Here is a 24815-nt window from a genome sequence, read left to right as displayed (position 1 = left end):
TCACTCTGTGTGTCCGTCAGTCTGTCACACTTTTCTGGATCCTGCGATAACTTTTAAAGTTCTTCATATTTTTTCATGAAACTTGAAACATGGACAGATGGCAATATGGAGATTGTGCAAGTCATTTCATTTGTTCCTACGTCAAGAATTATGGTTGTTATGGCAACAAATAGACTAGAAATACTGCTGAAAATGGTGGATCCTGCACACTTTTCTGGATCCTGCGATAACTTTAAAAGTTCTTAATATTTTTTCATGAACTTTGCAACATGGATAGATGGCAATATGGACATTATGACCGTCATTTCATTTTGTTCCTACGTGAAAAATTGTGGTTGCTATGGCAACCAAAAATAATAATTTCTGAAAATGGTGGAATTTCTGACAATGGTGGAGTCAGTAGGGGACCATATTGCTCGACAATAGCCTTGTTTTATATCTAATTTTTGTAAACTTTAAGTAAATACTGTATTATGGAAACACCTTTGGCAGATAGGAGGACAAATGGATGTACAGTTTGGTGGGGGTTTATTTTCATTGTTTGGTGGTAGCAAGTTGTTGTTGTTTTGTGCTCAGGTGAGCTTTTGTGATCGCCTTTTGTCCATCGTGTGTCGTCAATCGTGCGGGTCAACATTTGCCTTGTTAACACTCTAGAGGCCACATTTATTGTCCAATCTTCATGAAATTTGGTCAGAAGATAGGTCCCAATGATATCTTGGATGAGTTTGAAAATGTGTACGTTTGCTTGAAAAACATGACTGCCAAGGGGTGGGGAATGTTTCCTTATTTGGCTATATATGGCTTTAGTAAAACCTTGTTAACACTCTAGAGGCCACATTTATTGTCCAATCTTCATGAAATTTGGTCAGAAGATTGGTCTCAATTATATCTTGGATGAGATCCAAAATGATCATGTTTGCTTAAAAAACATGGCTGCCAAAGGGCATGGCATTTTTCCTTATATAGCTATATATGGCTATAAAAGTAAAATCTTGTTAACACTCTAGAGGCCACATTTATTGTCCAATCTTTATGAAACTTGGTCAGAAGAATCATCCCAATTATATCTTGGACGAGTTCAACAATGATGCCGGTTGGTTGAAAAACATGGCTGCCAGGGGGCGCGGCATTTTTCCTTATATGGCTATAATAAAACCTTGTTAACACTATAGAGGCCACATTTATTTTCCGATCATCATGGAAAATGGTAAGAAGATTTGTCCCAATGATATATTGGACAAGTTCAAAAATGGCTCCAGGTGATTGAAAATCATGGCCACCAGGTGGCGGGGTATTTTCCCTTATATGGCTTCATAACTTTGTCAGAATACAGTCCACTCTCGTTATCTAGAAGTCGGCGGGAACAAGAAAAAATATCGAGATAACGAGAGTTCGAGATATCCGATTAGGCGTTTTCAAAGAAATATGAGACAAAAATTTACATTGTTTTTAACATCTGAATACCAGCTAAGAGGTCTAACTAATGCCGTCACCGTGTGAAATAATACTCTCTACCTGATATATACGCGTTTTTACGAGGCACGATTAATTTTGCTATTTAAATGCTTAAAATGACGTTTTAAGTATAACATAATTGCATGCGGTTATAATATTTTTAAACTGTCGAGAAAACATCCGGTACTGTTGCTATTTTAAGTTATGATGCAATTGACGTCCAATCAAGAAGAGGGTTTTCCATCTGATCATACGTAAATCACGTTCCGGAAAACTGAACTGTAACTGTACATTTTGTAGTTTGAAATGCAAAGTTCAATCGATTATTAGTAAAAATATAACTCAATGCATTTTGGAATATTGTTTGTAAAAACAATTAGTATTTCGGCCTTTTGGCAGGCTGTGTATTAATTGCAGTTAATTGATGTTAAAGCGACAGTTAAAGTGACAGACCTTACTCAAGTGTTAATGGCTAACGACATTACACACGTGTGATTATTGATGCAATTAACGGATCAATTTCCTACCGTACAGTAACGGGAGCAGCCGGGCGAAGCGGAACGGTGAAGTATCAAAGAAGTTTTTTTTCACCTTTTGCTGACACTGGAACATTTATTCGCACTTCGAGATAGACCACAGTAAATACATGTAAAATCGGGACTCTGGACAAAGTGTTATATCGAGATATCGAATTATTCGACATAACGAAAATCGACATATGCGATGTTTATTTATATAGATAGGAAAAAAGTTGGGACATTGAGCTTACTTCGACATATCGTGAATATTGAGATATCCGATGTCGAGATAACGAGAGTGGACTGTATTTGTTAAGATGATATCTTAGATGTGTATGAAAATGGTTCTGGTCTGTTGAAAAATGTGGCTGCCAGGTTGTTCACTAGTCATGAAAGTTGATTAGAATATTATTTTGTTCTAATGACATCTTGGGCTGCACAGAACAGGTCAGTTCCTTTGAATCTCAGGTGAGCAACTTTGGGCCTTTCAGGCCCTCTTGTAATGTTATGATGATGATCATCATGATCATTATGATTACAATCCCAATAATGATGATGTTGATTATGATATGATGTGATGATAATGATGTGATGATGATGATGATGATGATGATGATGATGATATCATGATAATGATGTGATGATGATGATAATGATGTTATGATGATGATGATGATGATAATTATGTTATGATGATGATAATGATGTTATGATGATGATAATGATGTTATAATGATGATGTTATGATGATCATGAGATGTTCACAGAAGAATCTTATACACAAAAGAAGTTGAACCAAAGTTTTTAAAAATGTTTCATTTTTCAATTATTACAGGGAAACAACTGGACATAGACATTGCTAAGCCAGACAACTCTGTGCCTCTTGAAAGGAAGGTAGACTGCCTGGACACCTTCAGTCATCAGCGTATCGCTGTTCTGTTTAGCAGTTTCAGTTACCTCTCTGAGAACCACCCCAGCCCATGTGTGTACCCTTGGTATGTATCATATAGGGGATAGATGTGGAAGTTTGACTCTGTTGTTGGGGTTTGTAATGAACGCTATTACAAGGCCGCCGTGGTGTAATGGATATGGTGTCTAGCGACCGGGAGGTCATGGGTTCGATCCTCTCTGTGGGAGCGTTCTTTAGATCTCCCCCTTAGACACCAAGTACTGGTTCTAGGCCCAGGAAACAGACTCGAGAGCGTTTTGGTAAGCCTCAGGCTTTCCATGCAATCGAGCTAAAATAAATAGGTTTAAACTAAACGCTATTACAATGAACGCAAACACATTCTTTTGAAAGTCCTTGACTAGAGTATTTAACTGTTAGAGGCTTCAATTTTGCCCTCAGGAAGTCCTTAAACAGACTGCAGTATGGGTTCTCATCTTTTTTATCAACAAGGTCAAAAATGCTTGGTCAATGTTTAAAAAACAAAAGACTATGATTTAAATACTGCTTTGACCTATGCACATTGGATTTGATTTGATTAAACAGTATACTTGTGCAGAGGGCATTATGAAGGCATTGTTCTATTTAAAATTGATAGCAGTTTTTTCCTTAAGTCTATTTGAATTGATAGCAGTTTTTCCTTAAGAGTACAAAATACTGTGAATGACATACTTTACTATTTTATGCTTTTGAATATCAAGGATTTCCAAGTCAGTAAGGAAAGATTTTAATTTTTTGCTGGGCATTAAAAAAACCCAGGTTTTTCTGAATCCTGAAATTTGGTCATTGATGTATTACAGGCTTTACAAACACAAACATGCATAAAATTGTTATTTGAACCACTCTCATTTTAATATGATTTTGGTCTTTGTTATTCTGACCTCTTTTACAGGCAAGTTACCATGGAATTCTATGGCAGGAATGATACAACTCTTGGGGAGTTTTTAGAGAGATTCTGCTTTAGGTAACTATTTTATTGGCATACATATCAGTGATTTTTTTTCACAAATTAAGGAATGGGATAAGGGCCTGTTTTGATTGGCACCATTGGTGCTGTTTTGCTAAAATTGGTGTTGTGTTGTTTTGCTTACAAATACTTCAATATTGAGAAAACATAAAAAACAAACAAAACTCCCTACATATGCATATGTCATTTATGTTAGTTTGCAAGAAGCAATAGGTTATTCTTCATGTGTGCTATTTAGCATATGATAACCAGGGGCATTCCTGAGGCTATGTCAGCTATACACACGATCAAGCAGCTGGGGGGTAGGTTAGGGAGGGTGTCTCCCCTCCTGCTGGGGGGTTTGGGGGGTCTCCCCCAAGAAAATTTTGGAAAATTCATTGCAGATGGTGCGTTTTGGTGTTATCTTTCAGCTACATTTGGGCAATTAATTTCATCAATTTCTTGCTTGAAAATGACCGATAAAAGGAAATATTTTATTGAATATTGTCAACAGCAAATTTATTTTTGACCATAATTTATTTGCTAAGTTTAAGTGTCAATGCTTTAAAAATCAAGAAGCCTTATTTCGAGGGAGAATGGATCTGTGGTTGCATAGTTGTGCGAGGGTGTTCAACTCCATTGTTGGCGGGAGTATGGGGTCCTCCTCTAGAAAATTTTGGAAATTCATTGCAAAAGGTGTAATTAGGTGTTGCATTTCAGGCACATTTCGGCAATGTTTTTCCTCGAATTGTAGCTTGAAAAGATGAGAAAAATAGATATTTCAATAAGCAGTGCCATCTGCAAATGTACTTTTGACACTAATCTATTAAGTTTGAGTGTCAAGGCTTTAAATCAAGAAGCCTATGACTGCGAGGGAATGGGTATGTGAATGTGAGGAAATGTTTGACTCTTGCTTCCTTCCTCTGAAAATTTTGGATTTCATTGCAGATGGAGCGTTATGTTGTTATCTTTCAGCGACATTTGGCAATTTTATTCCTCAATATCTTCCTCTAAAAAAGTATTGGATTTAGCATGTTTTCCATGGAAACCTTTCCCAAAACTAAGCCTGTCATTATTTTCTGCTGAAACTGATTTATGTTGGGGTATTTGGTAAGCAGAAAATAAAATTTGTTTTCAATTAAACTGTAAAAGACATACTCTTTGTATGAAACAACAGCATGCTCGCTGAGCCTAGAGCGAGCATACTAAACTTTTATTGAACTCGTAGATCTAAAAATCGACTTACCTTAAGAGAAGTGTAAAGCTGCGATAATTTTTCCACTTATCTATCAAATGACCTAGCTTCTGAGTATCATCTAATGAACATGATTCGCTGACGCTATCTCTAAAACATCTGGATTAAACGGAGTGTTTGCCAACATTGTGAAAATTTGCGCCATGTAAACATTATCTGGTACCTGTGTCCGAATATTGGTTCCAAAAAAAAATAAAGGGCGCTTACACAGTCGTGGAACGAGTTAAGTCATTACTACCCCTCATCAGTGAAAAAACACTTTACTTCGTATGTTTGGAGTTAACACTGTGTTGTGTTTTGTACCCACTGTTATTTTCTAAAACTGGACGTCTTGTTTGCTTGTTACATAATTATACCCCTTACCCCCCTCAGCCCTCACTTTTTATTGCATTTTTAGCTCACCTGAGCGATAGCTCGGGGTGAGCTATTGTGATCACTCACCGTCCGGCGTCCGGCCGTCAATCTGTCTGTCTGTCTGTCTGTAAACAATTTGTAAACATCTTTTTCTACTAAACCATTGAGCCAATTTTAACTAAATTTCATGTGGAGCATCCCTAGGTCATGGGACAAAAGAATTGTTAAAAAAAATTTGATCACATAACCAAGATGGCCGCCATGACCATATATGGTAAAAACCTTAAAAAATCTTCTTGTCAGAAACCGCTCATCAGATTTTCAAAAATTTCACAGGGATGACCTTTGAAGGCTCCCCTGAAAAAGTTGTTCAAAGAAATTTGATTCGTCAAAAAAAATGGCCGCAGGAGCTCGTTGAACTTTGCATGTTTATTCGTTTTTGCCTATTTTGTGAAAACTTTCAAAAATCTTCCACATTTTTTGTCCGATCCTTTCCAAATTTGCACAGTGTCTTTATATCAATGAAGACACGAACCCTACAAAAATGAGCATTATTGGTCCATGAAGTACAGAATTACCTCCCCTTGAATTGAGAAAATGGTGTTTATGCAATAAAGTCCAAATTTTTCATCCAATTCTTTCCAAACTTGTAAGGATTTAGCATGGTTCAAACAAGGGAAACAACTACGGTTTATGCATGTTCTTTTTATTACAGATTTGCCTCCCTTTAATTCATTCAAAATCTCATTTTACAGCAGAGATTCCAAATCTGACCTGTAAATGAGCCCCATATTTACTGCCAGTGCTAGGTTACCTTTTCCCATTTGATCATTCTTAAGTATTGGTCTTGTAATGCTGCTACTGCTTCTGCTACTGCTACTGCTACTACTACTACTACTACTACTACTACTACTACTACTACTACTACTACTACTACTACTACTACTACTACTACTACTACTTCTACTACTACTACTACTACTACTACTACTTCTACTACTACTACCACTACTACTACTACTTTTACCACTTCTACTACTACTACTACTACTACTACTACCACTACTACCACTACTACTACTACTACTACTACTACTACTACTTCTACTACTACTACTACTACTACTACTACTACTACTTCTACTACTACTACTACTACTTCTACTACTACTACTACTACTACTACTACTACTACTACTACTACTACTACTACAACTACTATTACTACTACTACTACTACTACTACTACTTCTACTACTACTACTACTACTACTACTACTACTACTACTACTACTACTACTACTACTACTACTACTACTACACCACCACCACCACCACCACCATTCACAGTGACAAAAAATGTATTCACACAATGGCTGCTACTACAACTTATAGCCCATATAGGGGGGCATGCATGTTTTACAAACAGCCCTTGTTTCTATGGGATTTTAACCACAACTGTTCATGTTTATCTCCGACACATATTTTTAGGTCACCTGTCATGAAGTGACACGGTGAGCTTATGTGATCGTGTGATGTCTGGCGTCCGTTGTGCGTGCCTGTGTGTGTCCGTGCGTCCGTCCGTAAACAATTTGTTTATGTAGACAGTAGAGGTCACAGTTTGCATCCAATCTTGATGAAATTTGGTCAAAATGTTTATCTTGATGAAACCTGGTTTGGGATTGTATTTTGGTCATCTGGGGTCAAAAACAAGGTCACTAGGTCAAATAATAGAACAACCTTCTGTAGACAATAGAGGTCACAGTTTTCATCCAATCTTTATGAAATTTGGTCAGAATGTTTATCTTGATGAAATCTGGGTTGGGATTTTATTTGGGTCATCTGGGGTCAAAAACTAGGTCACTAGGTCAAATAATAGAAAAACCTTGTGTAGACATAAGAGATCACAGTTTTCATCCAACCTTTATGAAATTTGGTCAGAATTCTTGATGAAATCTGGGTGGGATTGTATTTGGGTCATCTGGGGTAAAAATCTAGGTCAAATAAATAGAAAAACCTTGTGTTGACAATAGAGGTCACAGTTTTCATCCAATATTTATGAACTGTGGTCAGAATGTTTATCTTGATGAAATCTGGATTGGGATTGTATTTGGGTCATCTAGAGTCAGGAACTAGGTCACTAGGTCAAATCATAGAAAAACATTGTGTAGACAATAGAGGTCATAGTTTTCATCTGATCTTAATGAGTCAGGTGAGCGATTCAGGGCCATCATGGCCCTCTTGTTTGAATTGTAAGAGTTTTCTTTTTTTAAAGTTTCGAAACTGAATTTTACGCACAGGCGTACTGCTGTATGCCTAGGTACGCCCCTGATAACATCTTTTTATGCCCCCCGGATGGAATGATCGGGGGTATATTGTTTTGGCCTGTCTGTCTGTCAGTTTGTAATTCTGTCATTCTGTCTCAAAACTTTAACCTTGGTCTTAACTTTTGCAATATCGAAGATAGCAACTTGATATTTGGCATGCATGTGTATCTCATTGAGCTGCACATTTTGAGTGGAGAAAGGTCAAGGTTATTCTTCAAAGTCAAAGGTCAAATATATGGCTTAAAAGTGGCGCAGTAGGGGGCATTGTGTTTGTGACAAACACATCTCTTTTTTTATTTTTTTCAGGTTTTAATTTTTAAGATGATGCCAGCATTTGTTAGGGTTGAGATTGAAATGAGCAGGTCCATATTCTTATTCATATTGAAGTTCACTTGAACAAAATCCTGCATGTACTCTAATAGAGTGCTGGACTGTCACTTCTGGATAATGAAGTTCACTCCTCCGCCTTTACCAGCAAGATGATTTGTCAAACATATTTTCTATGGCCATTCTTTTGCTGCCTTGGATTCATGTAGGAATGTAGTCTGTTACTTGCAAAAGTATGCGCACTTAGTACTGGTTATCCACTTGATATTATTTTATATAAATGTATTTCTGTTGAGTACAGAAAAAAACTTAACAAAGAAAATCAAGTTTTCATTGAATAAGATATCAGGCCTTTTGCATCTGATATATGTTGCAGCATTCCCCTCTCCCATCCTCTAAAAAAATTCCCAATTGGATTTTTGTTTTAAAGAAGTGTGTTATGATTTTTAACCAGGTTTTTTAACCAGATTTTCCGAAGGAAAAAACTGGTTATTAGATTGGCGAATGCGGGCGGGCGGGCTGGCTGGCGGGCGGGCGGAACAAGCTTGTCGGGGCCATAACTATGTCGTTCATTGTCATATTTTAAAATCATTTGGCACATTTGTTCACCATCATTGGACGGTGTGTCGCGCAAAATAATTATGTCGATATCTCCAAGGTCAAGGTCACACTTTGAGTTCAAAGGTCAAAATTTGCAATAAATGAGCTTGTCTGGGCCATAACTATGTCATTCATTGTGAGATTTTACAATTATTTGGCACATTTGTTCACCATCATGGGACGGTGTGTCGCACGAAAGAATCACGTCAATATCTCCAATGTCAAGGTCACCACAACTTAAAATAGATTTATTTTGAAACAAACTTACAAAGGGGGTTAATTTTGTTTGTTCATTTCAAAAGTTCAGTTTAAGTTGTCTCCCTTAATCAGATTTTTTTTCACAATGAAAACCTGGTTTTGTGACAATTTTGTCCCTTGTTATACATGTATCCTTATTTTATTTCAATTATATCTAACAAAGTATGTTACTATAATTTGTTATAATTTTGTTCTTATAATTTCAATAATTATGAAAAGGTTTATATAATTAGTCTCTCCCAAATCAGTGGACTTTCATAGCAAAACAATTCCCAATCTGGAAATTGCATTTCACCAAAAATGGTCAAAAAAGGCTTGGATATTCATAAAGCCTTCTTTCAACTTCACTGATTTTTAACCCCCGCTATTTGCGGAGGGATATAGAATCAGTGTTGTCTTCCATCCATCAGTCTGTCCGTCCTTATGTCACAAAACTTTTCAGGTCTATATCTCAGAAACTATTATACTAGATATCAACATGAAATCTCATAAGTGTAAAGATATCAATGAGGAGAAGTGCCATGCATAAGAACCATTACCCTACCATTTCTTTAATGAGAGTAATTGCCCTTTGTTTGTTTTAAGATGTAACTTTTCAGGGCTATATCTGAGATACCATGCAAGATTTGAACATGAAACATCATGGGTGTGCAAACATCAATGGGAAGAAGTGCCATGCACAAGAACCATAACTTTACACTTTCTTAAATAACGGATATTGCCCTTTGCTGTTTTTGTATGATGTAAATTTTCAGGGCGATATCTCACATATGGATGGATATCAATGAGGAGAAATGCAATTCTTAAAAACAATTATCCTACACTTATTTATTGTCCCCTACCAGTTTCATTGGAGGGCACTTATGGTTTGCGATCTGTGTGTCTGGCTGTGAGTCTGTCACACTTTTCTGGATCCTGCGAAAACTTTAAAAGTTCTTTATATTTCTTCATGAAACTGAAAACATGGATAGATGGCAATATGGACATTATGCACGTCATTTCATTTTGTTCCTACGTAAAAAAAATCTGGTTGCTATCGCAACAAATTAAAATAATAAAAATCTGACAATGGAAGAGACGGTAGAGGACATATATTGCTTGACAATAGTCTTGTTATTTGTAGGATTATACCATATACATGCAACATCCATAAGCAAAATTTATATAACAGGGGATTTCAATTAAACGAATTTGCCTGTTGCTTATTTTTCTCAGGCCATCCTACATATGCCCGTCCGAGTCATGCAACACGTCTATGGATCTGCACATTCGGAGGTTTGTACACGGGCACAGCTGTATCAGCCTCATCCTGAAAAGGTCTAGCAAGGACAAACAGATCAACATCGGCAACAACATCCAGATCTGGAGCTGGTGCCATCGCTGCAAGCAGGTATGGGAAAACAGGGCTTAGTGCATGTGTGTAAAGAGTATTCCCAGATAAGCCTGTGCAGTCTGCACAGGCTAATCTGGGTCAAAGTTGTTTGCCTGGACTTGATTTCTGTGGGAAGGAAATTACTTTAAATAAAAAAACCATAAAATCAGAAAGTGTTGTCCCTGATTAGTCTATGCAGACTGCAAGGCTAATCTGGGACAACTCTCTACCCACATGCATTATGCCCAGTTTTGCCAGGAGAAGGCCTACATATCTCTATGCAAAACAAGAGGCCCCCAAAGATCTCGGAGTAGTGAGTTGAACCAGCTGCTCTATCATAATAAAACTATAACATAATACAAATGTAAAAGCAGATTATCATTGCCAACAACATCCAGATGTTGAGTTGCTGTCATCGCTGCAAGCAGGTCTGGTAGACCATATGACTATGTCGGTCCGTCCGTCGGTCGGTCCACCAGATGGTTTCCGGATGATAACTCAAGAACGCTCAGGATCATTAAACTTCATAGGTACATTGATCATGACTGGCAGATGATCCCTATTGATTTTCAGGTCACTAGGTCAAGGTCACAGTGACTCAAAATAGTAAAATGGTTTCCGGATGATTATTCAAGAATGCTTAGGCCTAGGATCATGAAACTTCATAGGTACATTGATCATGACTGGCAGATGACCCCTATTGATTCTCAGGTCACTAGGTCAAAGGTCAAGGTCACAGTAACTCGAAATAGTAAAATGGTTTCCGGATGATAACTCAAGAATGCTTACGCCTAGGATCATGAAACTTCAAAGGAACATTGATCATGACTGGCAGACGACCCCTATTGATTCTCAGGTCACTAGGTCAAAGGTCAAGGTCACAGTCACTCAAAATAGTAAAATGGTTTCCGGATGTTAACTCAATAATGCTTACGCCTAGGATCATGAAACTTCATAGGTACATTGATCATGACTGGCAGATGACCCATATTTATTTTCAGGTCACTAGGTCAAAGGGCAAGGTCACAGTGACTCGAAACAGTAAAATGGTTTCCTGATGATAACTCAAGAATAATTAGGCCCAGGATCATGACACTTCATAGGTACATTGATCATGACTGGCAGATGACCCCTATTGATTTTCAGGTCAAAGGTCAAGATCACAGTGACAAAAAACGTATTCACACAATGGCTGCCACTACAACTGACAGCCCATATGGGGGGCATGCATGTTTTACAAACAGCCCTTGTTAAGAATAGACTTCCTGTTTTAAAAAATCCATGAAAGCGAAAGTGTCATTCTTGATAAGTCTGTTCAGAACACTTAGGCTAATGTTTGATTTTATATCTTTTTCAAAAACAATAGGCCCCCTGTGATCTCGGAGGAAGTGAGTTTTACCAATTGCTCTCTCTTTATATGACTATGATTAAAAACCATGCTAATAATAACTTATCAACATTGGTATCAACAGCCAGATGTGGAGCTGGTGTCACCGCTGCACACAGGTATTGTACACCGTATAAACAGGGTTCTGAGACAACTGGGCTTCATGCATGTGCTTAAAGTGCTGTCCCATATTAAGGGATCAAGGATGACAATTTAGGCTTATGTTCATCGCTGCAAGCAGGTGTCTTAAACCATATTAGCCACGATCTCCCACGTTCAGAAATCAAAATTCCAATGCCATGTTGGATTTAAATTAATTACTGCCATGGATTTCAAATTTGTATAGGCATCTACTGGCCTTACAATTGGCGAAACTATTATGACCTACTTTGTTTGTTTTGTCTTGACCGAAACAGAATCCAGGCATTAATTAAGGTTTATATACAATTGGGCAAAAAGATGAGACAAAGTTGATTGATTGATTGATTTTATTTGGTAAACATATGAACATTACATAGTTACTACATAATGCAGACAATATAAAATATATTATCACAGCAATATACATAGCAAACCATGGAATGCACACACAATACCAAGGATAACACAAAAAAGAGAAAAATGATTTTCACTTATTTCCATTGTGGTCCTTGTTATTGGTGGCAGTAACCATGAAACAGTCATGTATTAGATTTTAATAATGTATATGTATCAAATATGTACTGTTTAATAAAGTATATTACTGATTAAGAATGAATAAATATAATCACATGTTCATTATTATCACAGAAGTTGCATAAGAAAGTTACACACTGCATAGGTAGTTAATAAACACACTTTGTAGCATACTATAAGTTAAAGAATAATTATGAGATCCTTGCATCTTATTGATCATAAGACTTAAAAATGTATCACAGTATTTTAACAGAACATAAAATTCATTATAAAAATTATACTATAAAAAGCTATAAAGACTCTAAAAACTGTTTCTTCTTGATGGCACCCTTGAAATTGTTAGGTTTAGGTACATCCTTGATGTTTTGAGGAAGATTGTTCCATAAACAGATACCATTATATGTAAATGTTTTAGATCCAAAACTTCCTACTCTTGGTTTGGAAAAACGACCAGAGTCTTCAAATGTAAAATTTTCAGCAAAATGATCAGATTCTGGCTGAGCTACCATATTAGACCTAGTACAACGATTATGTACGCCAGACACTGGCTTAAAATTCTCACCCATATACTCTGTGAGTTACAATGTCAATGTCACACAATAGAGAATCCAGATGTGTTTTCATAATAAAAATGAGAAGATGGATTTATGCCCTTTGAAATGTAAAAATGTTGACTAATTTGTTTTTGTATTTAACAAGTAATATGCAGAAAAAGGTAAATAGTAAATTGAATGTAACATAAGTATAGTGGTTAGGGGAACTTGTATCAGTCTCATTGGTTGTGTTAAGATGTGTTCAAGACTTCTGTCATCGGATACGACCTCACACATCCAAATAGACCGATACAAGTTATAAGACTACCTTGCTAGCATAATATTCTTATATGTATTATTTTTTGCTATTTAAACTTTATTCCAGGCCACTCCACGCATACCAATGAGTGAAGAGACATGGAACCTGTCGTTTGCTCGCTACCTTGAACTGCGTTTTCATGGTGATAAGTTTGTGAGACGAAATGGATTAGACACTGGATGTTATCACTCACTACATCACGACAACTTCCAGTACTTTGGACTCAAGGACACTGTGGCTGCATTCAAGTTGGTAGTTTTTGTAACACTGAACTAATATGAGTAGCATTGTAATTTAACCACTTATATAAGCTACTTGACTACTCTTAAATTAAGGAAAAAAAATGTTTTTGTGTTACTGCCTTTGTATATTAATAAAATAAAATAAAAATGAGTAAAGCCGGTTTAATGTTTGTGCTTCAAGTGTGGTTCCAGGTTAGCCTATGCAGTCCACACAAGCTAATAAGTTACACAATTATTGACTTAAATATAATTTTTGGTTGAAAGGTTTTCTCATCTAAAAGAAAGTCCAGTCTAGGCAGAAAGTATTGTCCTAGATTAGCCTGTATAGGTGGAGAGTGTTGTCCCAGATAAGCTGTGTGAACTGCTCAGGCTAATATGCGACAACACTTTATGCACATGCATTAAGCCTGGTTTTCCCACAGTGTAGCTCATATTATCTCATATCTCAGATACTCTGCCATCAAGCTGAAGGAGATCAGACTTCCCTCCCTTGTCATTGACTACCAGTTCATCCTGGAGACCATACAGCTGTACAGACACAAGGATGAGCTCAAGAGACTGTCCAGAGAGTAAGCAATATGAAGTTGTTTCTATGCCCCTGCCATTCAAAGTGTGTAATACCCCTTTACCACTTAGAAATGCATTTTTATCCATTTGTTGTCCCTCACAGTTAAATTTTGTTAAAGGCCTTTCTTACTGAATCCAAGCTTTCAAGGTTTCAGTTCAAACCCTTATATACAGATGAGCAGCAAACAGCATAAAACCTGAACAGACTGCGAGTTACTCCTGCGAGTTACTCGCAGGCTCTTCTGGTTTTATGCTGTTTGCAAAAGCTATTTTTACTTTGCTTCTTATTGGGGAAAGGGTTAATACCCCTTTAGACTGTTCAGAGAGTAAGCTTATTAGGTTGTTTGTTTGCCTTGTCATGCAATGAGTTATTCGAAATTTATTGAAATGTGTTCTGAAAAAAACTGGGCATAATGCATGTGCGTAAACTGTTGTCCCAGATTAGCCTGTGCAGTCCGACACTTTCCGCTTTTATGACATTTTTCATTTAAATTAAGTCATCTTCTTAGCAAAAATCCTATTTAGGTGGAAAGTGTCGTCCCTGATTAGCCTATGCGGACTGCACAGGCTAATCTGGGACGACACTTTATGCAAATGCATTATGCCCAGTTTTCTCAGAACACGACTCATTTATTTTAGCCCAATTGCAGCAAAAGCTTTTGAGTCTGTTTCCCAGGAAGAACCATTTATTGACGTCTTTGAGGAGTTCTAAAGAAAGGTCCCTAAATGGGGATGGAACCCTTGACCTTCCTGTTGTAGAAGGACGGAACCCTTGACCTTCCTGTTGTAGTAGGACGGAACCCTTGACCTTCCTGTTGTAGTAGGAGGGGACCCTTGACCTTCCTGTTGTAGTAGGACGGAACCCTTGACCTTCCTGTTGTAGTAGGAGGGGATGGAACCCTTGACCTTCCTGTTGTAGTAGGACACCATATAATGGGGATGGAATCCTTGACCTTCCTGTTGTAGTAGGACACCATATTTGTTACGATATAATGAACAAAGTGTTACCTAATCCTATAGATTCTGCAGAAAGTCAGCTAAAGAAGTTTCTATTTATTGACCACCTCCACACACACACACACTTCACCCCTCCTTCAAGTTCTTCACTATATGAGCCTTGTTCTGAGAAAACTGGGCATAATGCATGTGTGTAAAGTGTCGTCCCAGATTAGCCTGTGCAGTCAGAACATGCTAATCAGGGACGACACATTCTGCTCTTAAGACATTTTTGTTTAGATGAAGTCTCTTCTTAGCAAAAATCCAATTTAGGCGGAAAGTGTCGTCCCTGATTAACCTGTGCGGACTGCACAGGCTTATCTGGGACAACACTTAACGCACATGCATCATACCCAGTTTTCTCAGAATAAGACTTGTATGTTAGAGTTAGAGACTACAAACAAAAATCAAATATGAATGAGGAAATATAAATCCAATGAATATACTAGCACTTATGTGTATGATAATAAAAAATGCGTTGTTTTCACTCGAGCTTTTAGTGCTCACAGTGAGCTATTGTGATCACCCTGCATTTAACTTCATGCTGGGTCTGGTGTGAGGTGTGCATGTTCAGATTTGTGCTGGCTACCACTCTGGAGGCCACAATTCTAATCAAATATTGATAAACTTGGTTAAAGTGTTAATATGGAAAATATCACGCTTGGTACTAAGTCACTTGCATCCTAAAACAAAGTCAGAAAGCAAAAATCTTGGAAGAACCTTGTTGACACTCCAGGGGTCATATTTATGACTGGATCTTGATTAAACTTTGTTACAATGTGTACTTAGACAATGTCTTTACTGATTTCAAATCTGGGTCACATGCATCCAAAAACCCTTGTGACCTATTACTCAATCTTGATGTAAAAGACATCTGTAGCTTACTGTAGTCAAATGTCAGTTTCCTGTTTTGGCCAATTAAACAATTTTCAAAGTATGTTCACCATGTGGAGAAACTCAGAATGCGTGTCCCAGGCAAGTCCTTCTCATATTTGGCAAAGGTCACGGTTAAATGAAAGGTCAGAGGTCAAAAATGAGGATAAAAAATTGCAAGCATTACTGACAAAAAAGTTTGAGTTTGAGGGCAATTCAGTTTTCCATTACTTAATGGTAATTAAGCATCACTTCTGTCCCAAAGCTGGTATAAAATATCTTGTTTACATTTTGTGATTGCAGTGTGACGGACCTGTTTGACCAACTACTGCTGTACACATGCTCACAGGAATCTGAAGTGTTCTGTGAAAATGTTGCTAGAATGCTGACAGAATTTAAAGTACAGCAAAAAGTAAGTTATTGATTAGTCAGGCTTGGTTTTCCTGTCATATCATTCATACTTTAATGCATGTCGCAGTTTTGTTAATTGATAAATCATATCCACCACAAAGAGGGGTACCCAGGATCTCTAACCTTGTACTGATGTTCATACGTGTCCCTATCTATTGCAAGGTTGAGAAAACTCAGATCCAAGAACACTGCATCAAAATTCGTGAGGTCCTGGAGACTCTCATTAGTGAGGTCACCCAGGTCAAAGATGCCAAAGTTGTGACCTTGACCCGAGGTCAGCTTGACCTTCATCATGCTGTTGAGGACGGACTGGTCAACCTGAAGCGGACGATTGCAGAGGGAATCATTCGGTGGAATAATAGGTGTGTGGAAAAATTCATGAATGTACAGTCTACTCTCGTTATCTTGACATCAGATATCTTGATTTTCTTGATATGTCGAAGTAAGCTAAATGTCCCAACTTTTTTTCCTTCTTGATCTATATTAATAAACAGCGCATAATCTCTATTTTCGTTATGTCGAATAATTTTATATAAAAATTTTCCTGAGTCCCGATTTTACATGTATTTATTGTTGGTTTCTCTCAAAGTGCGAATAACTGTCCCAGTGTTGGCAAAGGTGCGAAATTTGTTCTTTGACACTTCACCGTCCCGCTTTGCTCGGCTGCTTCATATATTGTGCAACTGATAATTGATCCGTTAATTGCATCAATGACCACACGTATGTAATATCTTTAGCCATTAACACTTGAGAGTAAGGCCTGTCATTTTTAGCTCATCTATTTTTTGAAAAAAAAAAATGAGCTATTGTCATCACCTTGGCGTCGGCGTCCGGTTAAGTTTTAGGTTTAGGTCCTCTTTTCTCCGAAAGTATCAATGCTATTGCATTCAAACTTGGTACACTTGCTTACTATCATGAGGGGACTGGGCAGGCAAAGTTAGATAACTCTGGCGTGCATTTTGACAGAATTATGTGCCCTTTTTATACTTAGAAAATTGAAAATTTTGGTTAAGTTTTGTGTTAAGGTTCATTTTATTCCTTAAGTATCAAAGCTATTGCTTTCATACTTGCAACACTTACTAACTATCATAAGGGGACTGTGCAGGCAAAATTATGTAACTCTGACTGGCATTTTGACAGAATAATGTGCCCTTTTTATACTTAGAAAATTGAAAATTTGGTTAAGTTTTGTGTTTAGGTCCACTTTATTCCTTCAGTATCAAAGCTATTGCTTTCATGCTTGCAACACTTATTAACTGTCATAAGGGGACTGTGCAGGCAATGTTATGTAACTCTGACTGGCATTTGGACGGAATTATGGGCCCTTTAAACTTAGAAAATTGAAAATTTGGTAAGTTTTGTGTTTTGGTCCACTACCTCTAAAGTATCATAGATATTGCTTTCATACTTGGAACACTCGCAAACTATCATAAGGGGACAGTAAAAGGACAAGTTGCATAACTCTGGTTGTCATATTTAGGGAATTATGGCCCTTTTTTACTTAATAACTTTGAATATTTTGTTATTTTTTGTTTTATTGCACTTTACTTCTTAAGTATCAAGGCTATTGCTTTCAAACTTCAAATACGTGCTTACTATCATGAGGGTACTGTACCTGGCAAGTTGAATTTTACCTTGACCTTTGAATGACCTTGACTCTCAAGGTCAAATTATTAAATTTTGCTAAAATTGCCATAACTTCTTTATTTATGATTAGATTTGATTGATACTTTGACAAAACAACTCTTACCTGACATACCACAATAGACTCCACCCAAACCATCCCCTACGCCCTCCCCCCGAATCCCCCCCCCAATTTCATCTCACAAATGACCACCACACCCTCACACTATACCCCCCCCCCCCACCCCTAATTTTTTTTTTTTTTTGAAACAGTTAAAAAACACAAATATTTATTTTTATTATTTTATTTTTTAAATACCGTCCAACCATCACACCTAAGAATCCCCCCCCCCCACCCCCCGATTTTTTTTTTGCATTTTTTTCCGCATTTTTGGAAGATAATGTAATAAATGACCACACCTCCACACTATACACCCCTCTTCACTCCATCCCACCCTCCTTTGTGATTGAAATTGAGAGTCCCTTCACCTTTAAAAAGAAAATAGATGAGCGGTCTGCACCCGCAAGGCGGTGCTCTTGTATAACCTGTGGGTTTATTTTATCCTGTACTAATAATCAATTGAACTTGACATTTCAAACTACTAAATGTTCAGTTCAGTATTCCGGAACGTGATTTACACATGTTCAGATGAAAAACCCTCGTCTTGATTGGACGTCAATTGCATCATAACTTTAAATAGCAACATAACCGGATGTTTACCCGACAGTTTAGAAAATGATAACCGCATGTGTAAATGCAATTCAGTAACACTAAAAACTTAATTTTAAGCATTTAAATAGCAAATTTAATCATGCCTTGAAAAAACACGTATATATCAGGTAATAGATAGGGTAGTAGAGAGTATTATGCCACACAGTGACGGCTTTATTTAGACCACTAAGCAGTTATATATATGTGAAAAACAAGGTAAATTTTCGTCTCATTTTTTGTTTGAAAACGCTTAATTGGACATCTCAAACTATCGTTATTTGATATTTTTTCTTGATCCCGCAGACTTCAAGATAACAATAGTAAACTGTCATTTATTGTTTTAATTGATACAATTTGCATCTGTTGTAAACTTTTACCCCGAGAAACACTAGAGGCCATGTTTTTGCCCATGAACCCTTAACAGCCAAGTTCAAGACTGGGTCATGTGGGTGAAAACAGAAGGTTACTGAGTCAGATTAATTTAAAAGTTTGTGAAACTGTAGATATCTAGATACATGATCAGAATATTTGTTATGCTTAAATCTTTGTTCAATGACAGTATAAGGCTATTGAAAACAGGGCAGACAGGGGGCAGAGCATTTTCCCATATATGTCTGTATTTTGACTGTTTCAACACTTAAGAAGTAACATGCTTTGCCCAAAAATCATTAAATGTGCTCATTTGATTAAAATATGTATCTGATTCCTGGAAAATCAGAGCAGTTCATAAATGGTTCTGGGCCATTGAAATGAAAAGGCTACTTGATTTGGGGGTATGGATTTGTATGCCCCTTGTCTGATTTGCAACTACTGAATATTATAGTTCCACAAAGTTTTGTGATTTCAACGTCTCTTTAACTACTGGATAAATCTTGGACAAACTTTCACAATTCAAGGAACATTTTGACACTAATAGAGAACAAAACTTTTACTGAAAGCTGTTTAAGCAAAAGTATGGCCCTTTGTTTTTTTGTCCACTGCAGAATGTATAGTGGATTTGTTTGTATCCACAGGCATGGTGTTTTTTTTTGGAGAGGCGTAGTCTCTGTGACTCATTTCTACTTTAAAATAAAATTTCTATGACATTCTTTTTTTATTTGTTACATTTTATGGCATGTGGCATCAAACAGTATTTGTAACTGCTGCTACAAGCTCTAGTTAAATGATGGTTTGATTTCAGGCTGGTGGAGTTCTATTCATTGCAGAAGAAATCCAAACAGGCCTCATCATCTACCAATCGCAAAAGTCAGGAACCAGTCAGTTTTAGTCTGGGCAGTGTGCACCAGGAACCAGTCTTCACAGGAAGTGAGGAAGCACAACCAGTCAGCAGTTCGAACAAGGACACAGTCTATGCAGGAAGTGGAAATCCTAAACCATTCAGGGCCATTAGTTCAGAACCAAAGTTTGACACAGTCTATGAGGCCAAATCTATTAGTGATGAAACAGTCATTGCTGATGTGCTAGACACTGAAACAGATAATACTGTCTTGTCACAGGATTTAAATGAACCACTTCCTGTAGAATTTCTTTCAAAAAAGGAAGATGATGTAATAAGAGATATGAATGAAGACAGTTTGTTTGTTCTCGTATCAGAAGTTGATTCTGTTGAACAAGAAAATGTGATAAAAATTGAACCAGAAGCAGTTGACGTTAAAAAAGGCCAGCCAGTTATTATTGACAATACATTAGTTAATGAAAGGGACATTATAAGCAAAATCAGCTCAATTAATGATGAAAAGCCAGCTGTTTGGGGTGATTTTACTGAAGCAACAGCTATAATAAATGAACAGGGCTCGGGAACATTTGAACCTATTGAGGACAGTGATGATGAGGTTTATGAAGATGCATTAGAAAAGAGAGAGAACGACTGTGATACTGTGGCTGACGATAAAGAGCAGTATAGTGGAAGCTTGACTCAAGAAGAGGCAGAAAAGGTAAGATGCCATTAAATGCCATTTTAAAATAAAAAATAAAAATTGATAAAGGTTAAGGTTATATTTTGGTTAACATTGTAAAATGTTCAATAAAGATTGGACACCACAACTTCTTAGGTACCTCAATCTAAAAGTCATTTAAGTCTTAAATATGGACTGAAGGGAAACATATTTGTATTGGAATCAAGTTGATATATGTTCATAGTTGTGAGGCAGTGAGTAAATGCACAATACATGTAAGTAAGTTGATTAAGCTCATAATACCCTTATTCTTCGCTTGATATCTTCAAACTTTGAATTGTTCCTCCTAATTTTAGTATAAATTAAGAATAATGATCTATGAAATGGTATTACAAGAGTACACATAATATTTTTATATTTATGTTACGTTTGGTTCCAAGATTCTATTTTTTCTTAATTTCATCAATATTTTAACCAAATGTAGTTTTTTGTGTACATGATGTTTAACGCCATCATATCCAAGCTTTTTTAAAATAACAGCAAAAAGGTGGTGATTGTGTCAGTTAGGAAATATGCCTCATATTTCATACATAAGCAGCAGTATATTTGTAAAAATATTGGCAAGTGGTGGTTGTTGTTTTACAAAAGATAAACTTGTGGTATTTCATAGGTAAACGTCAGTATATTTCTGTTTAGTTTTATCCCCAAAAAGTGGTTATTGTGTTGCCAATGATATATTTGTCATTTTTCATTCGTAAACATCAGCAGTAAATTTGTATTAACATTTTGGAAAAAATGGTAAATTATGTCATTTACCTCATGTTTAAAGGCTACATATTTCCACCATGATTATTTTCTTATTTGTATCTTGTTCAAGAAAACATAGTGCCACCCGCAAGTATTTTGTTATTTCTGTCATGTTATAGGGCTACATTGTGCCCCCACTGGACTCGCTGTCCTCAGACTACCTGGAAAGTATTGATGGTGTCTCCAACATCCATGGTGGCCTCTACCTACTGACAGGAGGTGGGCAGGACTTCAACCGCAGGACGTCTGACTATAGCCTTGCCAGTCTCTCACCCCCGCAAGGTAATAGCATCCATTCCAGGAAAAATTACCAGCGTTGTGGGAAAACTTGGCTTACTGGTAATGCAGTTCCCAGATAAGCCAGTGTAGTAAATCTCTCCTAAAACAATAATCCTGTTAAGGCAGAAATTGTGGTCCCTGATTAGCCTGTGCAGATTGCACCGGTCTATCTAGGACAACACTTAATACACATACTTAAATCCCAGTTATCCTACATTGTGGCCAACTTTGTAACTAATGTACATGTAGTCACAAAAAATGAGTTGAAGGTGAGAACTGTTACTCAGGTGCAGCTGTTTCACTGACAGGTCCAGCTGTTTCACACACAGGTACAGCTGTTTCACACACAGATGCAGCTGTTTCACAAACAGGTGCAGCTGGATCACAAACAGGTTCAGCCGTTTCAAACACAGGTTGAGCTGTTTCACACACAGGTTGAGCTGTTTCGTGCACAGGTTTAACTGTTTCACACACAGGTACAGCTTTTTCACACACCGGTTCAACTGTTTCACACAAATGTACAGCAGTTTCACACACAGGTGCAGATGTTTCACATACAGGTGCAGCTGTTTCACACACAGGTACAGCTGTTTCACACACAGGTTGAGCTGTTTCCTGCACAGGTTTAACTGTTTCACACACAGGTACAGCTTTTTCACACACCGGTTCAACTGTTTCACACAAATGTACAGCAGTTTCACACACAGGTGCAGATGTTTCACATACAGGTGCAGCTGTTTCACACACAGGTACAGCTGTTTCACACACATGTACAGCAGTTTCATACACAGGTGCAGATGTTTCACACACAGGGGCAGCTGTGTCATACACAGGTACAGCTGTTTCACACATTAGTTTATCTGTTTCACACATATGTGCAGCTGATTTACACACAGGTGCAGCTGTTTCACACACAGGTGCAGCTGTTTCACACACAGGTACGCCTGTCTCACACACAGGTGCGCCTGTTTCACACACAGGTGCAGCTGGTTCACATACAGTTGCAGCTGTTTTAGACACAGGTGCAGCTGTTTCAGACACAGGTTCAGCTGTTGCCTACACAGGGGCAGCTGTTTCACAGATAGTTTCAGCTGTTTAACACATAAGCATGGCTGTTTCACACACAGGTTCAGCTTTTTCACACACAGGTAAGCCTGTTTCACACACAGGTACACCTGTTTCACACACAAGTGCAGCTGGTTCACATACAGTTGCAGCTGTTTCAGACACAGCTGCAGCTGTTTCAGATACAGGTTCAGCTGTTGCCTACACAGGGGCAGCTGTTTCACAGATAGTTTCAGCTGTTTCAAACATAGGCACAGCTGTTTCACACACAGGTGCAGCTGGTTTACATACATTTGCAGCTGTTTCGGACACATGTACAGCTGTTTCACACTGGGGTGCAGCTGTTTCTCACACAGGTGCAGATGTTTCACACACAGGTGCAGCTGTTTCTCACACAGGTGCAAATGTTTATCACACAGGTGCAGCTGTTTCTCACACAGGTGCAGTTGTTTCACACACACACCGGTGCAGATGTTTCACATCTATTTTGTAGATTTTTTTATATATTGCATTCAAATAGTTGAGTACATAATTATCTGAGAAAACAGGGCTTTGTGCATGTGCATTAAAATTAATGTCGTCCCTGATTAGCCTATGCAGACTGCACTTTCTGCTTGTATGGAATTATTGTTCAAAGGATGTCTCTTCCAAGTAATAAGTCCAGTTGGAAAGTTTAGCCGGGATTTGCCAGTGCAGACTGCACAGGTTAATAAGGACAATAGGTTATGCATATGGTTTAAGCCTGTTTTTTCCAAAGCGGGGCTCTCCTATTTGAATGCATCAAGCTCAGTAGTGAGGCCTTAATGTTATTGAACATTCCTGGGTATATTTCTGTTCTTATACCATTTGTATACCCTTCCTCTGTCCATCTGTATGTCCGTAGAAGAAAAAACTTGTTAGGAATAAATCTCTTTTACTTTTCAACTTTGAAACTTTTCAACTTCAAACTCTCTGGGGTTTTCTCTCATTATTTGGAGTTGTGCATATGCAAATTTAATAAAAATTACCAACGTAATGTCCCATTTTCAACTAAGACATTCTTAAACATCAGTAATGCCCTTTGTCAATTTTTATGTGTGCATGGAGCATCTTTTTAAGACATAATGGGGTGTACATTTGAAACTCAATAGGTAAATCTCAAAGTGCGGAAGTGAATTAGAACCCTAACTCCTTCTTTTATAATTGCAGTTATTGCCCTTTCTCATGTTCATGCTGAATTGTTATTATATGGCAAGTCTTGACCATTATATGAGGTATCAGCATAAAAATTCATTAATAGGAAGCTCTTTTTGTTGGGAAAAACTTCCTACAACTGAACTGCCTATGACCTCTAACAAAGAAGCATGGGGGGGGGGTTTCAGACTGAAAAAGACATTTCTATATGAAATTCAGGCATTTATCTATGATAAACTTAAGTTAAAATCCTTTGAATTTCCTATTTTTCATAATAGCGTCCTCAATATCTCAATATGTTGACATGGAGCTTGTAACAGTCTGTTTGTCAAACAACCAAACTGTTAACTCTTTCTCTGATATGCAGACGCATGTTCTTTTCTTAAAACTTCACTCAGCAATAAAATGATATGCCTTTGTTCAGGAGGTGCCTCTTCTACCCTGTCAGATTTCTCTGGTAGCTACTGCTATGGTATTACGCCCGGTATATCAGCTGTAGGTGTAATTCCACCAAGTTTGGAGGCCGACTGTAGTTATGTCGTATGTCACAGAGAGGACATAGGTGGTGAATGCACACCCTATATCTTTGCAGCCTTTGTATCAGCAGCAACATTATAACCAGCACAATCAATTTTAAATTTAAACATAAAATTAACCCTTTACCACTTAGATTAGTATTTTCACGCATTTGTAGTTCCTTATATAGTTATATTTAATTGAAGACCTTTCTTACTAGATTAAAGTTTTTAAGGCCTCATCTCTTAACCGTAGATACTGATGAGCAGCAAACAGCATCAAACCTGAACAGACTTTGAGTTACTCGCAGGCTGTTCTGGTTTTATACTTTTTGCACATAGCCATTTTCACTTTGCTTCTCAGTGGGAAAGGGTTAACAAGGCC

At 37.5% G+C, this 24815-nt stretch overlaps 1 protein-coding gene across 5 annotated transcripts in view; it reads left to right on the top strand.

The window, feature by feature from the left end:
- LOC127857552 (1-phosphatidylinositol 3-phosphate 5-kinase-like) overlaps positions 1 to 24815 on the top strand; it is a 128292-nt gene that overhangs the window by 55028 nt on the left and 48449 nt on the right. For 3 of the 5 annotated variants that reach the window (XM_052393989.1, XM_052393986.1, XM_052393987.1), the window contains exons 23-32: positions 2809 to 2968; positions 3812 to 3883; positions 10202 to 10376; positions 13339 to 13520; positions 13964 to 14083; positions 16254 to 16362; positions 16524 to 16723; positions 19877 to 20630; positions 21518 to 21680; positions 24340 to 24480. In XM_052393989.1, the coding sequence (XP_052249949.1) occupies positions 2809 to 2968; positions 3812 to 3883; positions 10202 to 10376; positions 13339 to 13520; positions 13964 to 14083; positions 16254 to 16362; positions 16524 to 16723; positions 19877 to 20630; positions 21518 to 21680; positions 24340 to 24480 (2076 nt within the window). The remainder of the gene's footprint in view (positions 1 to 2808; positions 2969 to 3811; positions 3884 to 10201; positions 10377 to 13338; positions 13521 to 13963; positions 14084 to 16253; positions 16363 to 16523; positions 16724 to 19876; positions 20631 to 21517; positions 21681 to 24339; positions 24481 to 24815) is intronic. The other 2 variants (XM_052393988.1, XM_052393990.1) reach the window with 2 other exon arrangements.

This window comes from Dreissena polymorpha, chromosome 14, assembly GCF_020536995.1.
Source record: "Dreissena polymorpha isolate Duluth1 chromosome 14, UMN_Dpol_1.0, whole genome shotgun sequence".
NCBI lineage: Eukaryota > Metazoa > Mollusca > Bivalvia > Myida > Dreissenidae > Dreissena > Dreissena polymorpha.
The sequence above is the reverse complement of the archived record's forward strand: the minus strand, read 5'-3'. Positions and strand labels throughout refer to the sequence as shown.